Below are 18,832 nucleotides of genomic sequence, written 5' to 3'. Positions count from 1 at the left end.
AAATGGCATCACGACCCAGAGAGCGAGGGTGGAGAATAACCACGAGAAGCCGAACATGGTAGCCGCCTGCGCATGTCACTGTCCCGCATGCCTGGGTCTTGTTCCGAAAAAGGTCGAAGGTTTTCCGGGAGGCGTAGTTTTTCTTGAAATTGTCTTCCCCTTGCTATTATTGCATGTCGTCGTTTCTGGATAACTTGGTACTCAATCATGAAAACGTAGAGGCTGAAGAAACCCCTCCAGAGTATCCGCGCGATGAGATCCCCAAAATCGTTTGACATGGTTTAGAGCGTGGCCTTGGGCGATGGAATCCCGTATCAATCGTCAAAACGTGAGGGCGAGTTCCTGAATGTCGGGTGAGGCGGCCTCCGACAATGAAATATGTTTGAGGTGAATAATTTCTGCAAGACTTTTGGCATGCTTGCTAGAAGGATACCTAATCTTTATCCAAAGATTACCATGGGAAGACATCGGGTGCTTAGAAACGACAAAGTTTAACAGTGCAGCCTGCTCAACCTTGAGGGACTTCAGGATCGAGGAAACATGTTCTAAACAGGCCACCATCTGAAAATGTGTATTAGCCTCCATGGTATGCCATTTTCCCCATATCGCTACCTGGCATGAAACATTACAAGTACGGGGGCACATGTCCAAGGCCAGATGCCCCGGTTTTGAAGGCCTTATGAGCCCTACTTCCCAAGTTAAAACAAGAAGCCAGCCACAATAAACCAATGTTCATAAACAACAACGCTTAAACATGCTCCTGTACTGTGAATCCGTCATTATCGGTTCTGGTAAATGCCAGCTGTGGCCCCATTATCGGTGAGTTGATGGCTGGCGTCAACCGCCTGTAGGTGGGGACCTCGTCCCCTCTCCCCGTACATCCAGGCGCCGTAGGCCTCTGAACTTCGTGGGAAGGTGTAGTTGGCTTGTGTTTGTGATTGATCCCAAGTCTCAAAGCCGGTCGGGGGCACTGCTCCGGCCGAGAGAGGAACCGCCGTATCCATACTCGTTGTGGTGCCTGCTTCGAATCCCGGAACCATGCCATCCATCGCGGGAGTGTAAACATCGGATAACGTAGAAGATCTCCGCTCATATTGTCGGCTGGGGGCCATCAGATGATACTGGGGTGTATGATGGCCAGGCATGGGCTCGCCACCATAGGACATGGATCGTACTGGGGGCGCGTACTGAGCCCAGGCCATGTCTTCGCGAGAGGGGGGTTCTGAACTTCCAGATGCCCAACCAGCCGACGCTGGAGACACAGAGAATGGGGAGAACTGGGCACTCATGGGCGATTCTGCTGGGTATGATCGCCAAGTCGGATTGGGTTCTGCTGTTTTCGATGTTGGGCTCTGGGATGAGTCTGCTGACACCCAGGTAGGTACACTTTGGTTACCCACCTCAAAGGCAGGAAGATTTGTCGACGATGGTAAGGACACTTCACATCCCTGTTAGTATCATGTGGCCCATAGTTCGAGAGAGATGACTTACCTCTCATTTCAGGTGGGAAACCCTCATTTCTAGGAGCTTCCGTAACTGTTGGAGCTGTGACGGGCGTCACTTGTGCTGTTGATGGGCTGAAAGGTTGCTTCGATGGTTTAGGTCGCTCCGTTGGGTTGCTAGTAGAAGCCGCTGGTGATGATGAGGCAGAAGATCCCTTAGGCCCGGCCGAAGATCGAGAAGTTTGCTTCGCTCGTGAGTCGTCCGGTGGTGGCTGGTCTACCGGATAGAAGCTGCATTCCTTCTTCAAACGGATACAGTTTATGCATCGACCTTGGACATCAGATGGGGATGGGATACATCTGATCTTTCGACGTCGACAATGGCCTTGGGTGGGTTAGCCAAAGGTGAGGATGACGACAAACCAGACCTAAAACTTACCACAAGCTACCGAGGTGCGATGATATCCAAGCTTGTTTCTCTTCTTTTCCCCCGAGGTAACCATCTGTTGCTGCTGAGCTTCTGTTTCCGGCGGGTGTAAAGGCGTAGCGCTTGACGTTGAAAATGGCCCCTTGATGCCCATGTTGTGGTCTTGACTGGGCAATGGTGCATCATGGACATTGGCCATACCCAAGGAAGAGAGCTGCTGTTGTGAAGGGACAGTGTAGGATGGCACGTAGCCTGAATGTGCCATGTCCATCTCATTACTGAGAGGAGGCAGAGGTGGGTATTGGTAAGACATGACCGAAATCATGGGCACTGACGATGACAGGGGATCCGTCACCAGATTACCAGAACTAAAGAGGTAGTGATTCGAGTGACTGGATGACGGGATAGCGAGGGCCATGGAATAGGTCCTGTGGTCCAGGAGATGAGTTGTAGTATCAAGTTGGGAGGCCAGGAGCTCTTGAAGGCACGAGAAATATAGAGTTGGTCGCAAGGTAAATAGGGTGGTGGCAAAGTGGATGGTTCTAGGACAAGGTAATTCGCGGGCCTGGAAATGATCTCATAGAGAATGGCGAGAGGGCGGCATGTATTGGGCGGCGATGCAAGAGGCTGGAAAGAAAGGCACTCGTGCCCTATCGTGCCTGTAGGTATGCAAGACAGAGAGGCGTGTGACAGGCCAGGGCCAATCGAGAATGCTGTGCAGGTGTCTGCTTGCAAAGGCGGCACCCGCAGCTTTGAGACCCAGAGTTGGCAACAGTAAGCTTGCCAAGTCAAGTAGACGACAGTGAATCCGTGCTGAGACGCCTGCGAGCCGATTGACGAGAGCGGAAGGGCCGAGATACCGAGCACAGAATATGGAGACGAGAACGAGAACGATGGCCTTGCCCTGGTCAGGTTCAGTGCGGTCCCCTTGAAGTATTTGAATCCTGTCCCTGGGGGGCAGATCGACTTCTAGTGTAAGCCAAGGTCAAGGATCCTATGCTTTCTTTCAAGATGGCCAGCGGGAGCTAAGCCAACGAACCGGGGAGGGGGGTGAGGAATCACGGTGTCGAGTCGGAGGGTTAACCGACTAGCACGCAGTTCCTGCTGTGGGTATTTGGCCGCTTAGTACCGACGACTAAAATGGTGGATATGAATGGGTGGTGACAACAAGTGTCTGGAGCGCCACCGGGGGGGGGGGTTAATATTGGTCAGAGGCAGTTGGGGTGCAACCTGAACGACATGGGCGTCTATCAACAGGCCAAAGATCGACGATGCCTGAGAGTTCCTGCCGTATTGTCTTTCGTTTCTTCTCCGAATGTCTTTGCGCGGTTCCCAGGGTGGCGGCCGAGACCAGATATAAGAGAGTCTGTCGTGGATCAATGGGTGGACATGATGATGACGAGCAGCCAAGACCTTTCTTAGCCTAGGGCGTGATGGGCACGCCGGAGAAAAGGAGCTGGGGGTTCAGGGTGTCGTGCTGACTGTGGCATGGCATGGCTTGAGATATCCAACGACGACGTCTCGATAGTTTCCTTAAATGGCCCTGTCTAGCATCCGAGAGGGAAACACTCTGAAAGTTATTTCAGTCCCATAGACGCGGTAACCTCCAAGATCGTATGAGAAACGATCCACCTGGGGAGCCCTTGGACGTCGAACCCCGATATAGAATCCGTGACCACAGATCAAGATCCTTTGGAGTTTCAGGTAAGCACGCTATGCGGCACCTTGAATCGTGGAGCGGCTCAAGCACCCACTAGGGCTGTGATCAATAATTGGGATCTCAAGGCAGTCCAGCCAGGCCCATAAACAGACCCGTAGGGATACGTAGTGTGTATATCCGTACCAACGTCCCTCCTTCTGTGAGGCTTATTGTTACGAGCCTCTATCCCTGTATACGAATGCCGTGGCGGCAGGGCAGATGAGTTGCGACCCCGATACGGAAGCGCCCTCCTGCAAGCTGGGCTCGCGGGTGCCAAGATTGCATGGACCACAAAGCACCACGACTGTCCAGTCGGCCAGTCGACATGGCTGATCTCCCATCTCCATCTCCAGCCTCTGCAAAGCGTCTGCCTGTCCTTGGTCCGAACCCCTGGCACTGAGGCCCCTCTGGAGGGCAGATCAAAGATGGGGGGCCCGAGGCATCATCGTGGAGGTTCCATCCCGCAGAAACCCTCTTCTAATGACGAAAGAGAGAATTTCCAACTGCGGTTGCGTCCAGAGCGATCCCACATTTTGTCTTGCACTTCTTGGAGAGTGGTCACCAGGAAGCTGGTTGTTGGTCCATGCTCCACTGATCTGAGTCGTGCCATAGCATCCAAGGGGCGCGTTGCGGATACATACGCCTCATGCACAATTGTTGTCTTTTCTCTTCTCTCCGCTTGCCTGCCTCTGTGGACATTGGTCGGGAGAGACAAGCGCCGATAGAATGATCAGGCTTCTCCATCCGTCGAGCATTCGCGCATGTGTTTGAAGTCTAGATTCGGACACCCACTCCTTGGTGAAGAAAAAGCAATGGTCATGCTCATGTCCAAAGGGACCAGCTGCTTGTTTGCGACGGCGCCACCCAGATCCAAAAGATGGACTCCATGTACTACTGCAAGGTGCCGTTGCTCGTTTCCTTTTTTTCTCCTTGTCGCTCTCAAGTTCTGATTGCTGTGGAAATTCCGGGTAGATGGAGTTAGCGTGGTGTCGTGTCTCGGAGCCACTCCCCGCCAGAACTGAATTGACCAAGATGAGTGAGTGACACAGACGCGTCAACATCCATGGATCCTAGCTGGCGCCGATGCGCGCTCCAAATTACGGACAAACAATGTGGCCGACCAACCCGCAAAGTCATCCCCAATGTGGTAACGGGGGCCAGAACAAGGTTCAGCCCAAGCGTTGCTACACTGCACGCCGTAGTCAGGGAGCTTAGAGCTGGGTTCCTGAGTCGCTTCAGCGGAAGCGTTCTTGTTTAGAGGTTGATCTGGTGTGTCTGTGCGTCTCCCTGCTTCATGCCCTGACAGCTTGAGCCAGCCAGATGCAAGAACACACCATTAGCCGCTAGATAGCATCTCTGGCTGGAGCTGCCATCACCCCTCTCCCGAGCTTTTGTGATCCCTTGTGGATACGGTATCGGGTAGTCGATTTGTTGGGAGCAGGAACCAGCGAATCCGACAGGACAAACACGCTGCCAGGCGACCCCGTTTCCGACTTCTCCAAGCCTCAAAGAAATCTCTAGGCGGGGAGCCGGACACTCGAAGTGAGAGCCCCTTTTCCAACTAGCCCCGTAAGCGGCCATGACCCTGCTAAGACCCCAATGAGAAAGCTGAAAGAGCTGAGGCCGCATCTGAGGCGAAGGATCACGCACTGCCGGGCGCTATGGTGATTCTGGCAGGCCTGTGTGGCTCTGACAGGCTTTGGTAGTGGTGATATGTAGTTTGGTTGCAGTGCGAGCGCGCCATTGAACAACCGAAAGGAACCCTAATTCAGTTCGGGGGTTCCATCTTTAGATGTTGATCTCTTCGCATCGCATCTTGAGTGGAAACCAACACGGGGACAGCGACGATGCTAATTCAGGGGCATGGCATGGCAGGACAACAGGTGCTGTAGTGACCGGGATGGCTGGAGAGTTCAGGTTGCTCCCGTTGGAGGTTCAGGTGTCAAGCTGAGGGTACTCCCGCCGCTAGCTGAGTCGGGGCGGAGCTTGCGAGTGGCTGGGAAGCGAGTGGCTGCAAGTGGCGACAGCGGCGACAGCGGCGACAGCGGCCAGCAGGAGACTGACAGGAAGAAAGTCGAAATAGGCTTCATCAGAGCGGTTTGGCCGCGATTGGCGTGCGACGGAACCGACGAGAAGGCAGAGCGAGCAGATTTCGCAGTCAGGTCAGTGCCAGGCCAGTGTGATGAACAAGGAACAGGGCACCAAGCAGAAAAGAGCAAGGCTCAGCTTGGCAGGGACTTCAGACCCACTTTCTAGGAAGTAAGCGACGGGAATCGGCCTCCCGCAGACGCACGTGCCCTGTCATGCTCCAAGCTTCCTCATTGGGAGGCAGAGATCTCTGTAAGAGGTGCGCTATCTCTCCGCTTCCGCTGTCTCCTCCACCTCACCCTCCCCTCCCCTCCACCAGATGGAGGCCACCTACCAAGTGCCGGCCCACCCATCATTCAAGGATCGTCCCCGCCTGGGCAAGCTACAGAAAGCGACATTTGCCATTTTTATTCTCCCATTCTCAACTCGTCCATTGGGAGCTGCCGACGCACCGCTGTACCCCATTCTCAACCCCTGAGGCGCCCGTTCTTGGGCCTGTCCTCTTGCCTCAAGGTTCCCTCTTGCGCAGCTTACTCTGTGGTAGTTTGCGGAGTTCTTATCATTTCTCACATCGAACGGTTCGAGACATGGTCCGATGTGGCCATTGCCAACCTGGCCAGGCCAGGTTGAGAGATGCCATCATCCCTCAACCTTCTTTGCCTAGCACACGCAGAGAACCTGCCAGATCCAATGACGGAGCACTGCATTCTCGGAGTGGGTAAACTGGATGGGCTCCAGTAGAAATGTACACACCAAGCCTTCAAGTCTCAGAGGGCTCGCGGATACCATCATCTCCGTCTCTTCCATCCACGGCCTTTGATGGTTTCGACCAAACACGCAACTGGCTTCCATTTGCGCTCCAATCTACTGCAGAGCTGTCAGACACACAGCAGATTCTCAGCAGGCATGTCAGTTTGCGTCACTTCTCACAACAGGGAACACACCTCTCCACGAGACCATTTACGGGGGCCTGGTTGATCAAGATCCACCTTGATCTGATGAAATCTTGCGTCTGGTCGGCTCTCCGGATTTGCGGATGGGATGTGGTCGCAATTTTTTCCAGGGCGTCTGCGGCAGTCTGTGCTCTCCACCCCCCGTGCCACTCAGCTGGGAGGCAGAGGCAGAGGCAGAGGCAGACACTCTCTCACCTGGTGGTGATATCAGCATACACCTCATGTTACATGCACATGTTCCCTCTCGTGATTCTTCTTGGCGACGCATGGTGCTGTCATTGATCGAAACACCCAGAGCAACGGGGCCTCAAAGCTTCACCCAAAACGGACGCAATGACCGAGCAGGGATGACATGCTTTCAGCACATGAATCGGATGGGATCAGAAGATGCCGACCAAGGTCGGACTCCTCTGTCAGCCATTAGTTGGCATCTACCAGGGTTTTATCCACTCGGATCACCCAGGCGTTAGCCTCCCTGTGAGACAACACGCTCCTCGACTTGTACATTCCGGAGGATTGTACACCTCCCCGTCTTGTTCCGAGAACTCGAGCTACGACCAAGCCAGGTCTCTTCGTCAAAATAAAGGAAAATCGAAACTGCCTCACGCCAGCGGCGGCTGGAGCATTCAAGTGCCGTGCAGTTCTCCAGTTCTTGCGGGGGCCACCACGGAATCATAAGTCGCCGGTTGTTGCCGCGAGCAAGACCCTGACTCCATCGTGTCTTTCCTTTGGTACCAAGTACGGAGTTCTGACGCGACCTTGACTGACTCAGTTATGTCTTGCCAAGGTCAGCCCTCTTCGCTCGGACAGGCTGGATGTTACTGATCAGAATCCAGCTATTGGCGCATAATTTCCGTTACCCTCCTCCAACAGCCGGAACGTTACGCCAAATGCCGGTTCAAGGGCTGCAATAGCGTCAAGCAGCAGCGACCGTTACTCTCTCGAGTTAGCCATTTCATTACTGCCGAATCAAGAGCCCGCGCGAGTTCTTGCCGTTCTGACGGACGATATCCGTTTGCCACACAGCTAATATTGCAACAGTTGAAAGGATCTTGTAGCATATTATCAGTGGGGTGGCGTATCCAGCGCCGTTGGTGGCTCATTGCTACATGGGAAATACGTCTGCCTCTCTACTTTCCCATATCCTCGTTCTCAAACGATTCGCGCGAACATGGGAGGAAGACAGACATGCAGTAGCAGCTCTACATACCTGGATGAGCTGGAAGTGACAGCACCTTTCGATCTAGGTGGGAAAGGATTGTCAGGCCGATCGAACACCAAGCCCTGCTGGCCCCCAGAGATAAAATGACCGACTGCATGAGACGCCACCGCTAGATCGATCCACGGGGTCTTAGATCCCTGATGGCTGCAGCCCCTTGGACATTCAGGAAAATGTCCGAGGGGCGTCTTGCCTGTTCCAGACTCTGACAGTAGCCCAAGACCTGTGACTTATTCAGCTACAGTAAGTCTCAGGTCCCCCGCGTCTTTGGGGCAGCGTCTGCTCGCCATCTGCTCGCTGCCACAGGGAGGGCTGATTGTTCTAGTCCTTGTTGAGCAACCCGTCGTTTCCCAGCGTTCCCCGAAAGACATTCTGGAGCGGTGGACGATCTTTACCGGAATCGGAACAGGTTCTAGGTTGCCAGAGCCCCCACGCTCGGACATTAACAAGATTTCCCCCACGTTCACAGATCCAGGCCAACCTGTCATTCACCTTGCCTTGATGGATTGGCTGTTGAGAGGAAACCCGACAAGGTTATGAGGCGTGACCTCACCGAGCTTTGATGGCGCACCTTCATCCTAGTGCCATTCATTCAACCAGAGGCAGTGTCTGATTGGAGACAAAAGAGCCTCGACCCTTGGGTCGATCTCAAAGCCACTTGGCGTGTATGGTCACCTGTTTTAGATGCTCTATTTTTCAGCTCACGCGCTTTCTCCCCCTTCGAAAGAAGCAGTCCCGGTCTCCTCTTTCGCCCACCACTTCACCTGTACAGATGCCGGGGGTCCGGTCCGAACATGCAGGAACAAGTTGGAGTGGCTCTAGTGGCGGGCGATGAAAACCGGTTGCACTTCTTACCGAGACTGTTGGTTCCTAAACTGGGTTGCAACGGATGTTGCGGTCTCGTTTAGCTAACCCATTTGGGGATTCATTGCAGTTGGATAGACTTTATGTTTTCTTTTGCGACGCCTAGGTTGGTAGGCTGGCTCAATCAGTTAAGATCGACAACTAAGGTCTGCGACACCATGTCACTTTTGCTATGGAGCCATTGATCCCCGGGTCAAGAAATATCCCAGGGAAACGATTCCTGATTATCACTCAAACCGCTGCCCTGGTACGCGGAACCATCAACTTCAAACTCCCGATCTCCCTTGCGACGGATTTTTGCTTTTGGGGGCCCTTGGCTGGGGAGGTGAGTTCTTCTTTCCGGTCAGCGGCCTTTTCCTTCATTATCTTGAGGGACAGCTTCGGAAAGGGTTGGCGATGATCAGGGTTCTCTCGGTTGGCTAGCTTCAGACTATCTAGCAACTATGTTATTTGGTTAACCCTTTCGTGGCTCGGTTTCCCGGAAGCCGGGAGCGATGATACTCACTTAGACTGTCTATGGTCATCTACAGTGATCATGAGGGTAAAGTCTCAACTCTATCGAGATGATGGGTACCCCAAATATGAACGTGGTTGACGCGCGTTCGTCGCTTGCAGGCCCTGATGGTCCCTTAGTGTCCAGGGACCAACACATAAGATCCTCTACTATACTCCCCACAGCCCCTCCTCATTGTGACAGATTCGAGTTATCATTTTGTCGGCCAGGAAGACCAAGTTCTATCATCCATCTGAATATGACAGACAGACACCCCTCCAGGCACTCCACCAGACAGCCAACTTCGTCTCCCCAACTAGGCGATTGATCTCCTTAGCTTGGTCGGCTAAAACAGGGAAGTTAACTAACATCACAAGACCAGGGTTTACGCCTGTTTCTAATCTCGCCGAGAGTTTAACAAGGATGCGCGCCGACGAGGGTGCGAGTGAGATTCCAGTAGCTCTGCAAAGGCAAGCGATTTCCAATTGGGTTTGCAGTTTCCCTATCGACGCATGCGGAAGATCATGCGAGGATGAAAGTATGGGGCTCTTGGTTGTGAGTACGGAAGACTACCGACTTTTTTAAAGTATGCCTTTTTCACTCGCCAATGGATGTTTTTGAAACCCTTTTACGCGAGGCGGGTGTGCTTGAAGGATAACGCCGGATCGAGTTGGCACCGCTCAACGGGTGGAGATAATTTTCGATCCTGCACCGCAACAACACTTTGTCTCACAGAAGTGAGCAAGAGGCAAGTACTATGAGGTTCCATTAGTCGTGGTCCTTTTGACAGGAGGCCACCAAGTTGGAACTGTGGATGTGTCTTGGTTTGGCCGGGCTGATGGATTTACCCTACAACGCATTTGAGGCCCTCCTTGATGATCAACTCCCCATACAGAAAAGATCATGACTCTTGGCCCAGCCACTGAGTTTGAGCTGATCAGGGTTGTGTACTCTGTACATGCCATCCAATGAACCCATGGCCTCGTGGTTGCGCTGCAGAGGGGCGAGATGGTTGGGTAAATCGCAGGCGATGTTGAGGCGAGTTGACACTCAGCCCAATACTCATTGGACGCAATGACAAAATACCACTCATCCGACCTATACTCCAGAAATCCATAGACTAACACCATCATACCCTGGTCGAGCGTCTTCAATTGTCACACATGTGTTCTCATGACTATGTTGATGCCAATCCTCGTCCAAGTTGTCAGCGCCTGTCACTCCAGCGATACCACCAGGCCCTGGGCCAGACCGTACTTTCCATGGCAGTACTTCAAAATGTGAGCTCGACAGAACATTATGTCGACCATGATTCAGAACCAGACGCCATAAAATGGGAAGACTGACACCGCACTGTATAGGTAGGTGGTGGTAGGCAGGACACTTACAGTGTGTTAACAACCATATATGAAGCGAGCACTGTGCCCCAGTAATTGCGCCTGCAAACAAGTCGGGTTGGCTGACAGCCCCGGCACTGTGGCCCAACCATCATCATCAGTGCGGCTGGCTTCACAAACAAGAAATCGGAAAGAAGACAGAGAGAGCGGGAGGACTGGATGAGAAGCGGCTCCTCGACGGATCCAAAGCAGAAAGAGGCAGGAAACATCGAGCGCAAGCATCGGTCAAAACATCTCCGCCATTCTTCGTTGGTGGAGGGCACGCCTCTCGTCTGCACCCCGCCTCTCAGCTCAGCTCAGTTCAGCTCAGCCCATGGTCCATCATGAGCGACCTACAGCGAGCCTGGGCAAAGTCCAAGTATGGCATGTCCAACGACATCTTCAACGAGCTGGACGAGGAACAGGAGACTGATCAGGTCCCTGAACTTCCGGAGCCTGTGGACGACGACTCCTCGTCTGCATCCTCGGCATCGTCCGTCTCCTCCACCGGCACCGTCATCCCATCGCCGAACCAGAAGCTATTTGCTCGACCTCAAGGGTAGTTCCAACGCATCTTGCTGAGAATCCATGGCGGGACTGACACTTCGCAGAGTCGCCCGTGGTAGGACCCTCGAGCAGATCCCTTGGACCACCTACTTTGAGCGAGAGTTGTCCCTGAGGTCGGAGCAGGACCCTGAGGTGGTCTATCATGCCTACCTGACATCTCCAGTGGACAAGGGGCCACTGTTTGTAATGCATCATGGAGGAGGATCCTCTGGGCTATCGTTTGCCGTGGTGGCTTCTGAGATTAAAAAACGCCTGCCCGCGGCTGGCATTCTTGCCCTCGACTGCAGAGGTCACGGGTCGACGGTTGTACCGGGAGACGCGGCACTGGATCTGAGGCTGGAGACACTATCGACAGATCTCTTCAACGTCATCCAGCTGACCAAGTCTGAGATGAAGTGGCCAGGGATGCCCCCGATCGTGCTCGTGGGACACTCCCTTGGTGGAGCCGTCGTGACTGACCTGGCTAAGACGGGCCGGTTGGGAACATCGGTCTTGGGGTATGTCGTGCTGGATGTGGTGGAGGGCTCAGCCATCGATGCCCTGCAGAGCATGCATACGTACCTATCTACGAGACCCTCGGGATTTGCGACGCTGCAGGCAGGTATTGACTGGCATGTCCGATCGCGAACGATCCGCAACTCGATCTCTGCCCGGACGTCTGTCCCTGCACTGCTGGTCTTTGATGAGAACCAAGACCCGACGCGTCCTTGGAGATGGCGGACCAACCTGGGCGCAACGCAGCCATTCTGGGAAGGCTGGTTTGTCGGCTTGAGCAAGAAATTCCTAGAGGCCAGAGGAGGAAAACTGCTCCTGCTGGCTGGGACTGATCGACTTGACACTGAGTTGACCATCGGCCAGATGCAAGGTATGTCGGCCCTATTCAGTGACACCCCTTGAGACATTGGGTACTTACCAGAGTGTGTGTACAGGGAAATACGCCTTGCAAGTCTTTCCGGAAGCGGGCCACTTCATTCATGAAGATTTGCCAGAGAAGACGGCTGTGTCGCTGGTGGACTTTTACCGCCGGAACGACCGAAGCACTCTGGTATTGCCCCCCAAGGTGTCGGAGCTGCTCAAGCAAGGGAAGAGAGTATGATTTGCAGTCACAGTCACAGTCACAGCCACGAACAACCAACATGCGTATTTCTCGAGTACGTATTCGCACTGGCTGTAGGGCTGCGCTATGAATCCGGACCCTCGGAAGAGGAGCGACCAACAAGCCGGGGTCAGGGTAGAGCTGCGGGTGGGCATCGGCATCCATGGATGGATGGGTAACACAATGGCATGCAGGTGCAGGCAGCATCACGTACATGTTGACGGGTGGCACCAACTGCATTATGCCCTTGCTTGTGCGACTGTGACGAGTTTCTGATGGGTGCCGTGCCGGGGACAAGACATGAGGATCCGCGGGAGGAGGCGTCTATTGAGCATGGGGCTAGGTACATGTAGTCTTTTGATTGTCATCCATGGAACTGGGCTGGACCCGAGATAGAAGTGAGCTGGCGCTTATAGACTGAGGAATAGCAGACAGGTTGTTATTGTCAATATTTGGAGATGGTGTAGTTTAAGGCTTGGCATGGGCTGCATACCTCTTTGTGATGGTTGAATGTCGTTGAACACATAGGTAGCAAGCCTGCATTATTGAGGCATCCATGGTTGCTATTGAGACGCCATCGTCAGTGGGGAAATTGGCCTTTGGCAGGACATGTCCTCGTGGACAGACGTACTTCCTATCCAATGTGTGTTTCTTATTGATTCCAAGGTTTGATCTCTTATTCATGGATGACAATCCTACCCAACAATTCGAGCTACCACGTACGTAAACTGTAATTCCTTGTCCAACCCTGTTGAACTTTGTCGTACTCGCTGCAATAGTTGCTACTCGACTCATGTGCCGGCATCAAATCTCCCGGTCTAGAACCCGTGGAATTGCGACGAGGCGGCGATTGGCTGGGTTTTTGGACATTGGGGAATGGCGCGTTTTAGGCCCATGATCCATGATTTCCGGGGTTGGCCTTATAATTAACCGTCGCCCTGGAGCTGGGGGACCTTCCGACGACCCCGAAGGACCGAACGCTGATGTTCTCAACAACCTTGTTTTGAAGCATACAAAAGCCCAAGCTCTCTCGTCCGTCTTTTGCTGTCGCTATTCAATTCTGTTCTTCAACAAAGACATCATCATCTGCACGGTTCGCAATCTGTTCATCATGAAGTCTACACTCTTCATCGCTGCCCTCTTCGCGGGTCTCGCGTCTGCTCAGCAGGATAAGCTCCCTACATGCGCTGTACGTGCCCCCTGATCACGACCGCAATCTCACCGCTCGTCGCGTGAAAAGTCGCCATTGCAAGCTGTGTATCCTTTTATTTACTAACTTTTTGTCTATAGCAACCCTGTGTCGACAAGTACACCACGGGCAAGGGCATCGCCGGATGTGGCCAGTTCGACTTCAAGTGCATCTGCAGCAACGAGAGCTTCCTCGACGGCATCGCGTGCTGCCTCGAGGACGAGTGCGACGACAAGGGCAAGGCGGCTGCGGTCGATTACGCGAAGAAGATTTGCTCCACCTCGGGCGTCGAGGTCCCCGACGAGGTGGTCTGCAAGGACTCGGCCAAGGAGAGTGCGAATACGAGCGCGAGCGCCGCAAGTGCCAGTGGTAGCAACACCGCCGCCAGCGACACCGCCAGCGGTACTGCGAGCGGTACTGCTGCGGCTACAACCGAGACCGGCACCTCGACAGAGACCAGCGGTAGCGGTGCCGCCGAGACCAGCTCCGCTGATAGCGGCAACGGTGCTTCGCGCGGAACAGCGGCTGGAGTGCTGGGTGCCGTCATGATGGCTCTTGCTCTGTGAGGGACAAGCCTCCTATAGAGATCGAACGGATATTGCTTGGGATGGGTGGTTGAAGCGGTTTGAAGAGAGGGAACATGTTTAACGAAAGGAAGGGGTAATACTATCGACGGCGACGGGAGAGTGAGCTTCTTCTTTACAACATCGAGTTTACAGAGCCAGTCATGTATACCGGAGAGACTATACGGTTGCCGCAAGGCCGCCTTTAATTACGAATAGATTTACGTTGAAGACACATGGGCTTGGGTTACGTTTTGATATCCTTTGGGCTAACATCTGCTGAACGAGGTCGAATTACCAACACAGCAAAGGATCATAACTTCGGCTCAGAGAGGTAAGGACATGCCCTCGATGATATGAAGCATCTAGTGTAGAGCTCCAAGATGTCGGTCTGGTGGGTTGCTTCTACCTCTTTTATCTCCTGATCTATGGCAAGGCATGCCCACATCTTTTGCGTCGAACCAGCACTTACACCAGAATCATGACACCATTTCTTATCCGCAACTCACCCCTGTTCGGCCCTATCTTTAATTCTTCCAATTTATCCCTTGCGCCGAGCCAGCCTGGAGAGATTGAGCAGGCCTCTTGCTGGCAAGACTGGTTAAAGGCCCCACCAAAGGTCTCTGGGCCAAAGAGAGCAACGCCAATGGGTTCCTGGGACCTGAAGAGACGACCCCGCCAACAACGTCACTGGCGAAAGGGTAAGAAACCCCACCAAGACGGGACCCCCCCAAATAGCCTCTGACTATGAAGTCACCTCTTATTCTCTCTCCACCATCATACCTCCGTCTCCCTCTCGCCAGCTGACCGTAGACGCCCTCAACAATGGCTCCCAAGACCATCATCGCGCCCTCCATCCTGTCGGCTGACTTTGCTCAGTTCGGCCATGACTGCGCTCGCACCATGGAGCAGGGCGCCGACTGGCTGCACGTCGACATCATGTAAGTGCGCCTCCATGGCGGACGAGTCTCTCGTCATGTGCGATCGAGTGCTGACTGCTGAGATAGGGACGGCCACTTTGTCCCCAACATCACCTTTGGACCTCCCGTGGTCGCCGCGATCCGAGGCCACGTCGACCAGCCCACCGAGGCACTTGGCAGAGGCACCTTTGACTGCCACATGATGATTGCAGAGGTAAACAGCACTCTCTAGGCGGTTGATAGAGCATGGACAGGGGCTAATTATGGGGACATCAGCCCAAGAAATGGGTCAAGGAGTTCAAGAAGGCCGGATGCAACCTCTACTGCTTCCACTACGAGGCCGCCTTTTCCAGCGACGCCGAGAGCCCCGAGCAGCAGACCGACGAGAAGACCAACCCCAAGGCGCTGATCCGATATATCCACGACAACGGTTTGCTCGCTGGTATCGCTATTAAGCCCGATACCTCTGTCGACGTGCTGTGGGAGATTTTGGAGAACGCTGAGGAGCAGGAACGACCTGATGTAAGACCTCGCCTAGATGGCTTTTACGGGAGAAATATTGACATGGAATAATAGATGGTCCTGATCATGACGGTTTACCCCGGTTTCGGTGGACAAAAGTTCATGGCCTCTGAGCTGCCCAAGGTCCAGGCCCTCCGAGAAAAGTACCCCGAGCTCAACATCGAAGTCGACGGCGGTCTAGGCCCCGGCACGATCGACCAGGCCGCGGATGCCGGTGCCAACGTCATCGTGGCTGGCAGCGCCGTGTTCGGAGCCAAGGACCCCTCCGAGGTCATCTCGCTCCTGCGCAAGTCGGTGGATGACCGCAAGGCAAAGTAAGTTGGGAGTTTTGAGTGTGTGTGTTGCGGATAAGCGATTTATAGACGGGAGTTGAGCGATGATGTATGTGATGAGAGATGATTATACGCGAAAAAGTTGATTATTCTAGGAATTCTTGGAGAATAGATTCCAGTCTACCTACTGTTGAGTCTCTGACTTTTGTCTACTAGTGTTTCTTTTCATCCCGTCTCCCTGCTTTGACCAACTCTTTTGGTATGATGTTGCCTATTCGAGCTTATTGGTGAACTAAGCGCCAGCCTCGGCGGCTCTAGCTGAGTCTCAAAACAAGACCAATGCAAACCATTGCCCTCTGTCTTGGAGTTGGATCCTTTTCATCTCAAAGCCATGAGTCTGCCAATGTTGTGCAGGCGTCTAGGTGCATAATCCATGCATAATCCACTGTGCATCATGGTGGTTCAGGCGATCAGATAAGGCGGTGGAGCTCTCGAATCATCATCATGGGAGCTCCGTGTTAGCGCCCGTGGCGGCTACAAAAGAGTACAACTCGGTGCAGCAAGCAGAGACACCGCCAATGGCAATTGACTTTTAATATGTAGGAAATCGATCTTGAGAGACATTTTTTTTTTTAAAAAAAAAAAGAAAACTTGAACTGACAAAAATCTTGTGGCTGCCCCCCAGCCCGTGTATTTTTCCAATGCGACAGACAGACGCAGGGTACAAGGGGGGCGCGCGAACCGCCCATGGGATGATGGGTCGATTTTCGGAGCCAGAATTTTTATAGATTGGCGACGTCAGCCCATCTTTTTTGCGACTTCGCACACTCCCAACGCCCCGAAATTCTTCTCCCCCAAAACTCCTTCATCCATACAATTTCTGGTTGCAAGAGTCAATTGCCCAGGGACAAGATGAAGAGAAAGGCAGACTCCCGCGCCGATGCCTCGGCCGCCATCAGCAAGAAGTCCAAGCCTTGTGCGCATTCCCAATTGCTCCCCCCCAACCCAGAGCTCGCCCACTGACTGACTTTGACGGTGTAGCTCTCAGCGCAGAGGTGGCCAAGGAGCGCTTCCGTGCCGGGCTCTTTGACAAGGACGTGCTCAACTCGTACACAGAGCAGTACGCCAAGTCTGCTCCCTACAAGCATGCCGTCATCAACGGCCTCGTCAACGACGAGCTCCTCCGGTCGGTGCGCGCCGAGATCAAGGCCAACGTCGAGTTCACCCCCAAGGAGACCGACATCTACAAGATCCACCAGTCGGGCGACCTGGCCAACCTCGACGGCCTCGACGACGAGTCCCTGTCCAAGCTCCCCTCGCTGCTCAAGCTCCGCGACGCCATCTACTCCGAGTCCTTCCGCGACTACGTCTCCCACATCACCGCCTGCGGTCCCCTGAGCGGCCGCAAGACCGACATGGCCATCAACATCTACACCCCCGGCTGCTACCTGCTCTGCCACGACGACGTCATCGGCAGCCGCCGCGTGAGCTACATCCTCTACCTCGTAGACCCCGATAACACTTGGAAGCCCGAGTGGGGAGGTGCCCTCCGCCTCTTCCCCATCCAGGAGCTCACGGACAAGGACGGTGAGGTCGCCAAGACTCCTCTGCCTGATGTCACCAAGGTCATTCCCCCGGCATGGAACCAACTGAGCTTCTTCGCTGTTCAGCCTGGTGAGAGCTTCCACGACGTCGAGGAGGTCTACCACGCTGCCACCAAGGAGCAGCTCGAGAAGGACGGCGGCCGTGTCCGCATGGCCATCAGCGGCTGGTTCCACATCCCCCAGCTCGGCGAGGAGGGCTACATCGAGGGCGAGGAGGAGAGGAACGCAAAGAATAGCGGCCTCATGCAGCTCCAGGGCAACCCGGCCCAGTACGACATGCCTCAGCCCCAGGTTATCAAGGTCGACAGCTCACAGTCGGGCCAGGAGGGCTTCGATGAGGCTGATCTTGAGTTCCTGCTCAAGTATCTCTCGCCCACGTACCTGGTGCCTGACACCCTTGACCAGATCTCGTCGCACTTTAACGAGGTGTTTGAGATCACCCTGACCGACATTCTCTGCAAGAAGTTTGCTGAGCGTCTCAGAGCCTATGTCGAAGCTGAGGAGAAGAAGCCTACACCCGAGGATACCCCCACGATAGAAAAGACCTCATCATGGCGTGTCGCGAAGCCTCCTCATAAGTACCGCTACCTCTACCAGCAGCCCAGCGGCCCTGATCAGCTGCGCACTTCCCAGGAAGAGTCGCCCATCACGGAGCTTCTCGACATCTTCCTCCCCAGCCGTCAATTCCGCCAATGGCTCCAGATGGCCACCAACACCACCATCGAGAGCGCAGATCTCTTAGCTCGTCGCTTCCGCCGAGGTCTGGACTACACCCTGGCCACCGGCCATGAGGGCAAGGCACGCGTCGAGATTAACCTCGGCTTCACCCCTACACCTGGCTGGGGCGACGATGAGGAAGAGGAGGGGGAAAAGGAAGAAGCCGAGAAGAATCGCAAGGAGGCCAAGACCAATGGCAAGGGCAAGGGCAAGGCCGTTGAGAAGGATGAGCCCGCGCCCAAGGAGGCCGACGAGGTTGGTGGCCAGGAGATCTTCATGTCGGGTGACGACGACGCCGATGAGGACGCTGCCGTGTACAAGACGAGCAGCGATGACGACAACATCCTCTTCTTCCAGGCTGCTGCTTGGAACAAGATGACCATCGTCCTGCGAGACAGCGGCGCCCTCAAGTTCATCAAGTACGTCAGCAAGAGCGCCAAGGGTGACCGATGGGACATCTCGGGCGCCTTTGAGATCGAGGAGCAGGACGACAGTGACGAGGAGGAGGCTGACGCTGGCGAGGGTCCTGCGCCGGACGAGTCTGAGGAGGAGTTCCAGGGCTTCTCGCCCGACGCAGCACAGAGCGATTCTGACTAAGTGAAATGTCTGCCATATCGCGACGATAGATACCACGAAATAAAAAGCCAGGCAATGATTGATTTTGATTTGATTTTGAAAATATTTGTATTTCCCACCTATCCAATTTGATGGTGCTCTTCTGCGTGATATGCTCCGACTCTCATGGTATCGTAAAATGTCAGCTCTATGAACTGGTAATCGCTGTTCCCAAAATCCTTCTATGATACAAGAGTTCTCTTTAA

At 54.1% G+C, this 18,832-nt stretch overlaps 5 protein-coding genes across 5 annotated transcripts; 4 read left to right on the top strand and 1 right to left on the bottom strand.

Moving 5' to 3' along the window:
* Window positions 1-779: 779 nt before the first annotated feature.
* Window positions 780-2,302, bottom strand: NCS54_00092300 (Zn(2)-C6 fungal-type domain-containing protein; the record flags this gene model as incomplete). Its single annotated transcript, XM_053146559.1, has 3 exons — window positions 1,882-2,302; window positions 1,492-1,827; window positions 780-1,438 (listed from the first exon to the last, which is right to left on the bottom strand). Exons 1-3 carry the CDS (start codon window positions 2,285-2,287, stop codon window positions 780-782), a joined length of 1,401 nt encoding a protein of 466 aa, XP_053002534.1. The 5' UTR covers window positions 2,288-2,302.
* An 8,017-nt stretch (window positions 2,303-10,319) lies between these two features.
* On the top strand, window positions 10,320-12,224 carry NCS54_00092200 (Protein phosphatase methylesterase 1; the record flags this gene model as incomplete). Its single annotated transcript, XM_053146558.1, has 4 exons — window positions 10,320-10,465; window positions 10,599-11,120; window positions 11,173-11,993; window positions 12,058-12,224. The coding sequence occupies exons 1-4, from the start codon at window positions 10,359-10,361 to the stop codon at window positions 12,222-12,224; spliced, it is 1,617 nt and encodes a 538-aa protein (XP_053002533.1). The 5' UTR covers window positions 10,320-10,358.
* A 901-nt stretch (window positions 12,225-13,125) lies between these two features.
* NCS54_00092100 (CFEM domain-containing protein) lies at window positions 13,126-13,979 on the top strand (the record flags this gene model as incomplete). Its single annotated transcript, XM_053146557.1, has 2 exons — window positions 13,126-13,413; window positions 13,515-13,979. 2 exons carry the CDS (start codon window positions 13,126-13,128, stop codon window positions 13,977-13,979), a joined length of 753 nt encoding a protein of 250 aa, XP_053002532.1.
* An 822-nt stretch (window positions 13,980-14,801) lies between these two features.
* On the top strand, window positions 14,802-15,736 carry NCS54_00092000 (Ribulose-phosphate 3-epimerase; the record flags this gene model as incomplete). The annotated part of the gene is made up of 4 exons (XM_053146556.1): window positions 14,802-14,917; window positions 14,984-15,110; window positions 15,173-15,418; window positions 15,473-15,736. 4 exons carry the CDS (start codon window positions 14,802-14,804, stop codon window positions 15,734-15,736), a joined length of 753 nt encoding a protein of 250 aa, XP_053002531.1.
* A 782-nt stretch (window positions 15,737-16,518) lies between these two features.
* NCS54_00091900 (Fe2OG dioxygenase domain-containing protein) lies at window positions 16,519-18,608 on the top strand (the record flags this gene model as incomplete). Its single annotated transcript, XM_053146555.1, has 2 exons — window positions 16,519-16,666; window positions 16,732-18,608. Exons 1-2 carry the CDS (start codon window positions 16,603-16,605, stop codon window positions 18,606-18,608), a joined length of 1,941 nt encoding a protein of 646 aa, XP_053002530.1. The 5' UTR covers window positions 16,519-16,602.
* Window positions 18,609-18,832: the final 224 nt, after the last annotated feature.

This window comes from Fusarium falciforme, chromosome 1 (assembly GCF_026873545.1).
Source record: "Fusarium falciforme chromosome 1, complete sequence".
Classification (NCBI taxonomy): Eukaryota; Fungi; Ascomycota; class Sordariomycetes; order Hypocreales; family Nectriaceae; genus Fusarium; species Fusarium falciforme.
The sequence above is the reverse complement of the archived record's forward strand: the minus strand, read 5'-3'. Positions and strand labels throughout refer to the sequence as shown.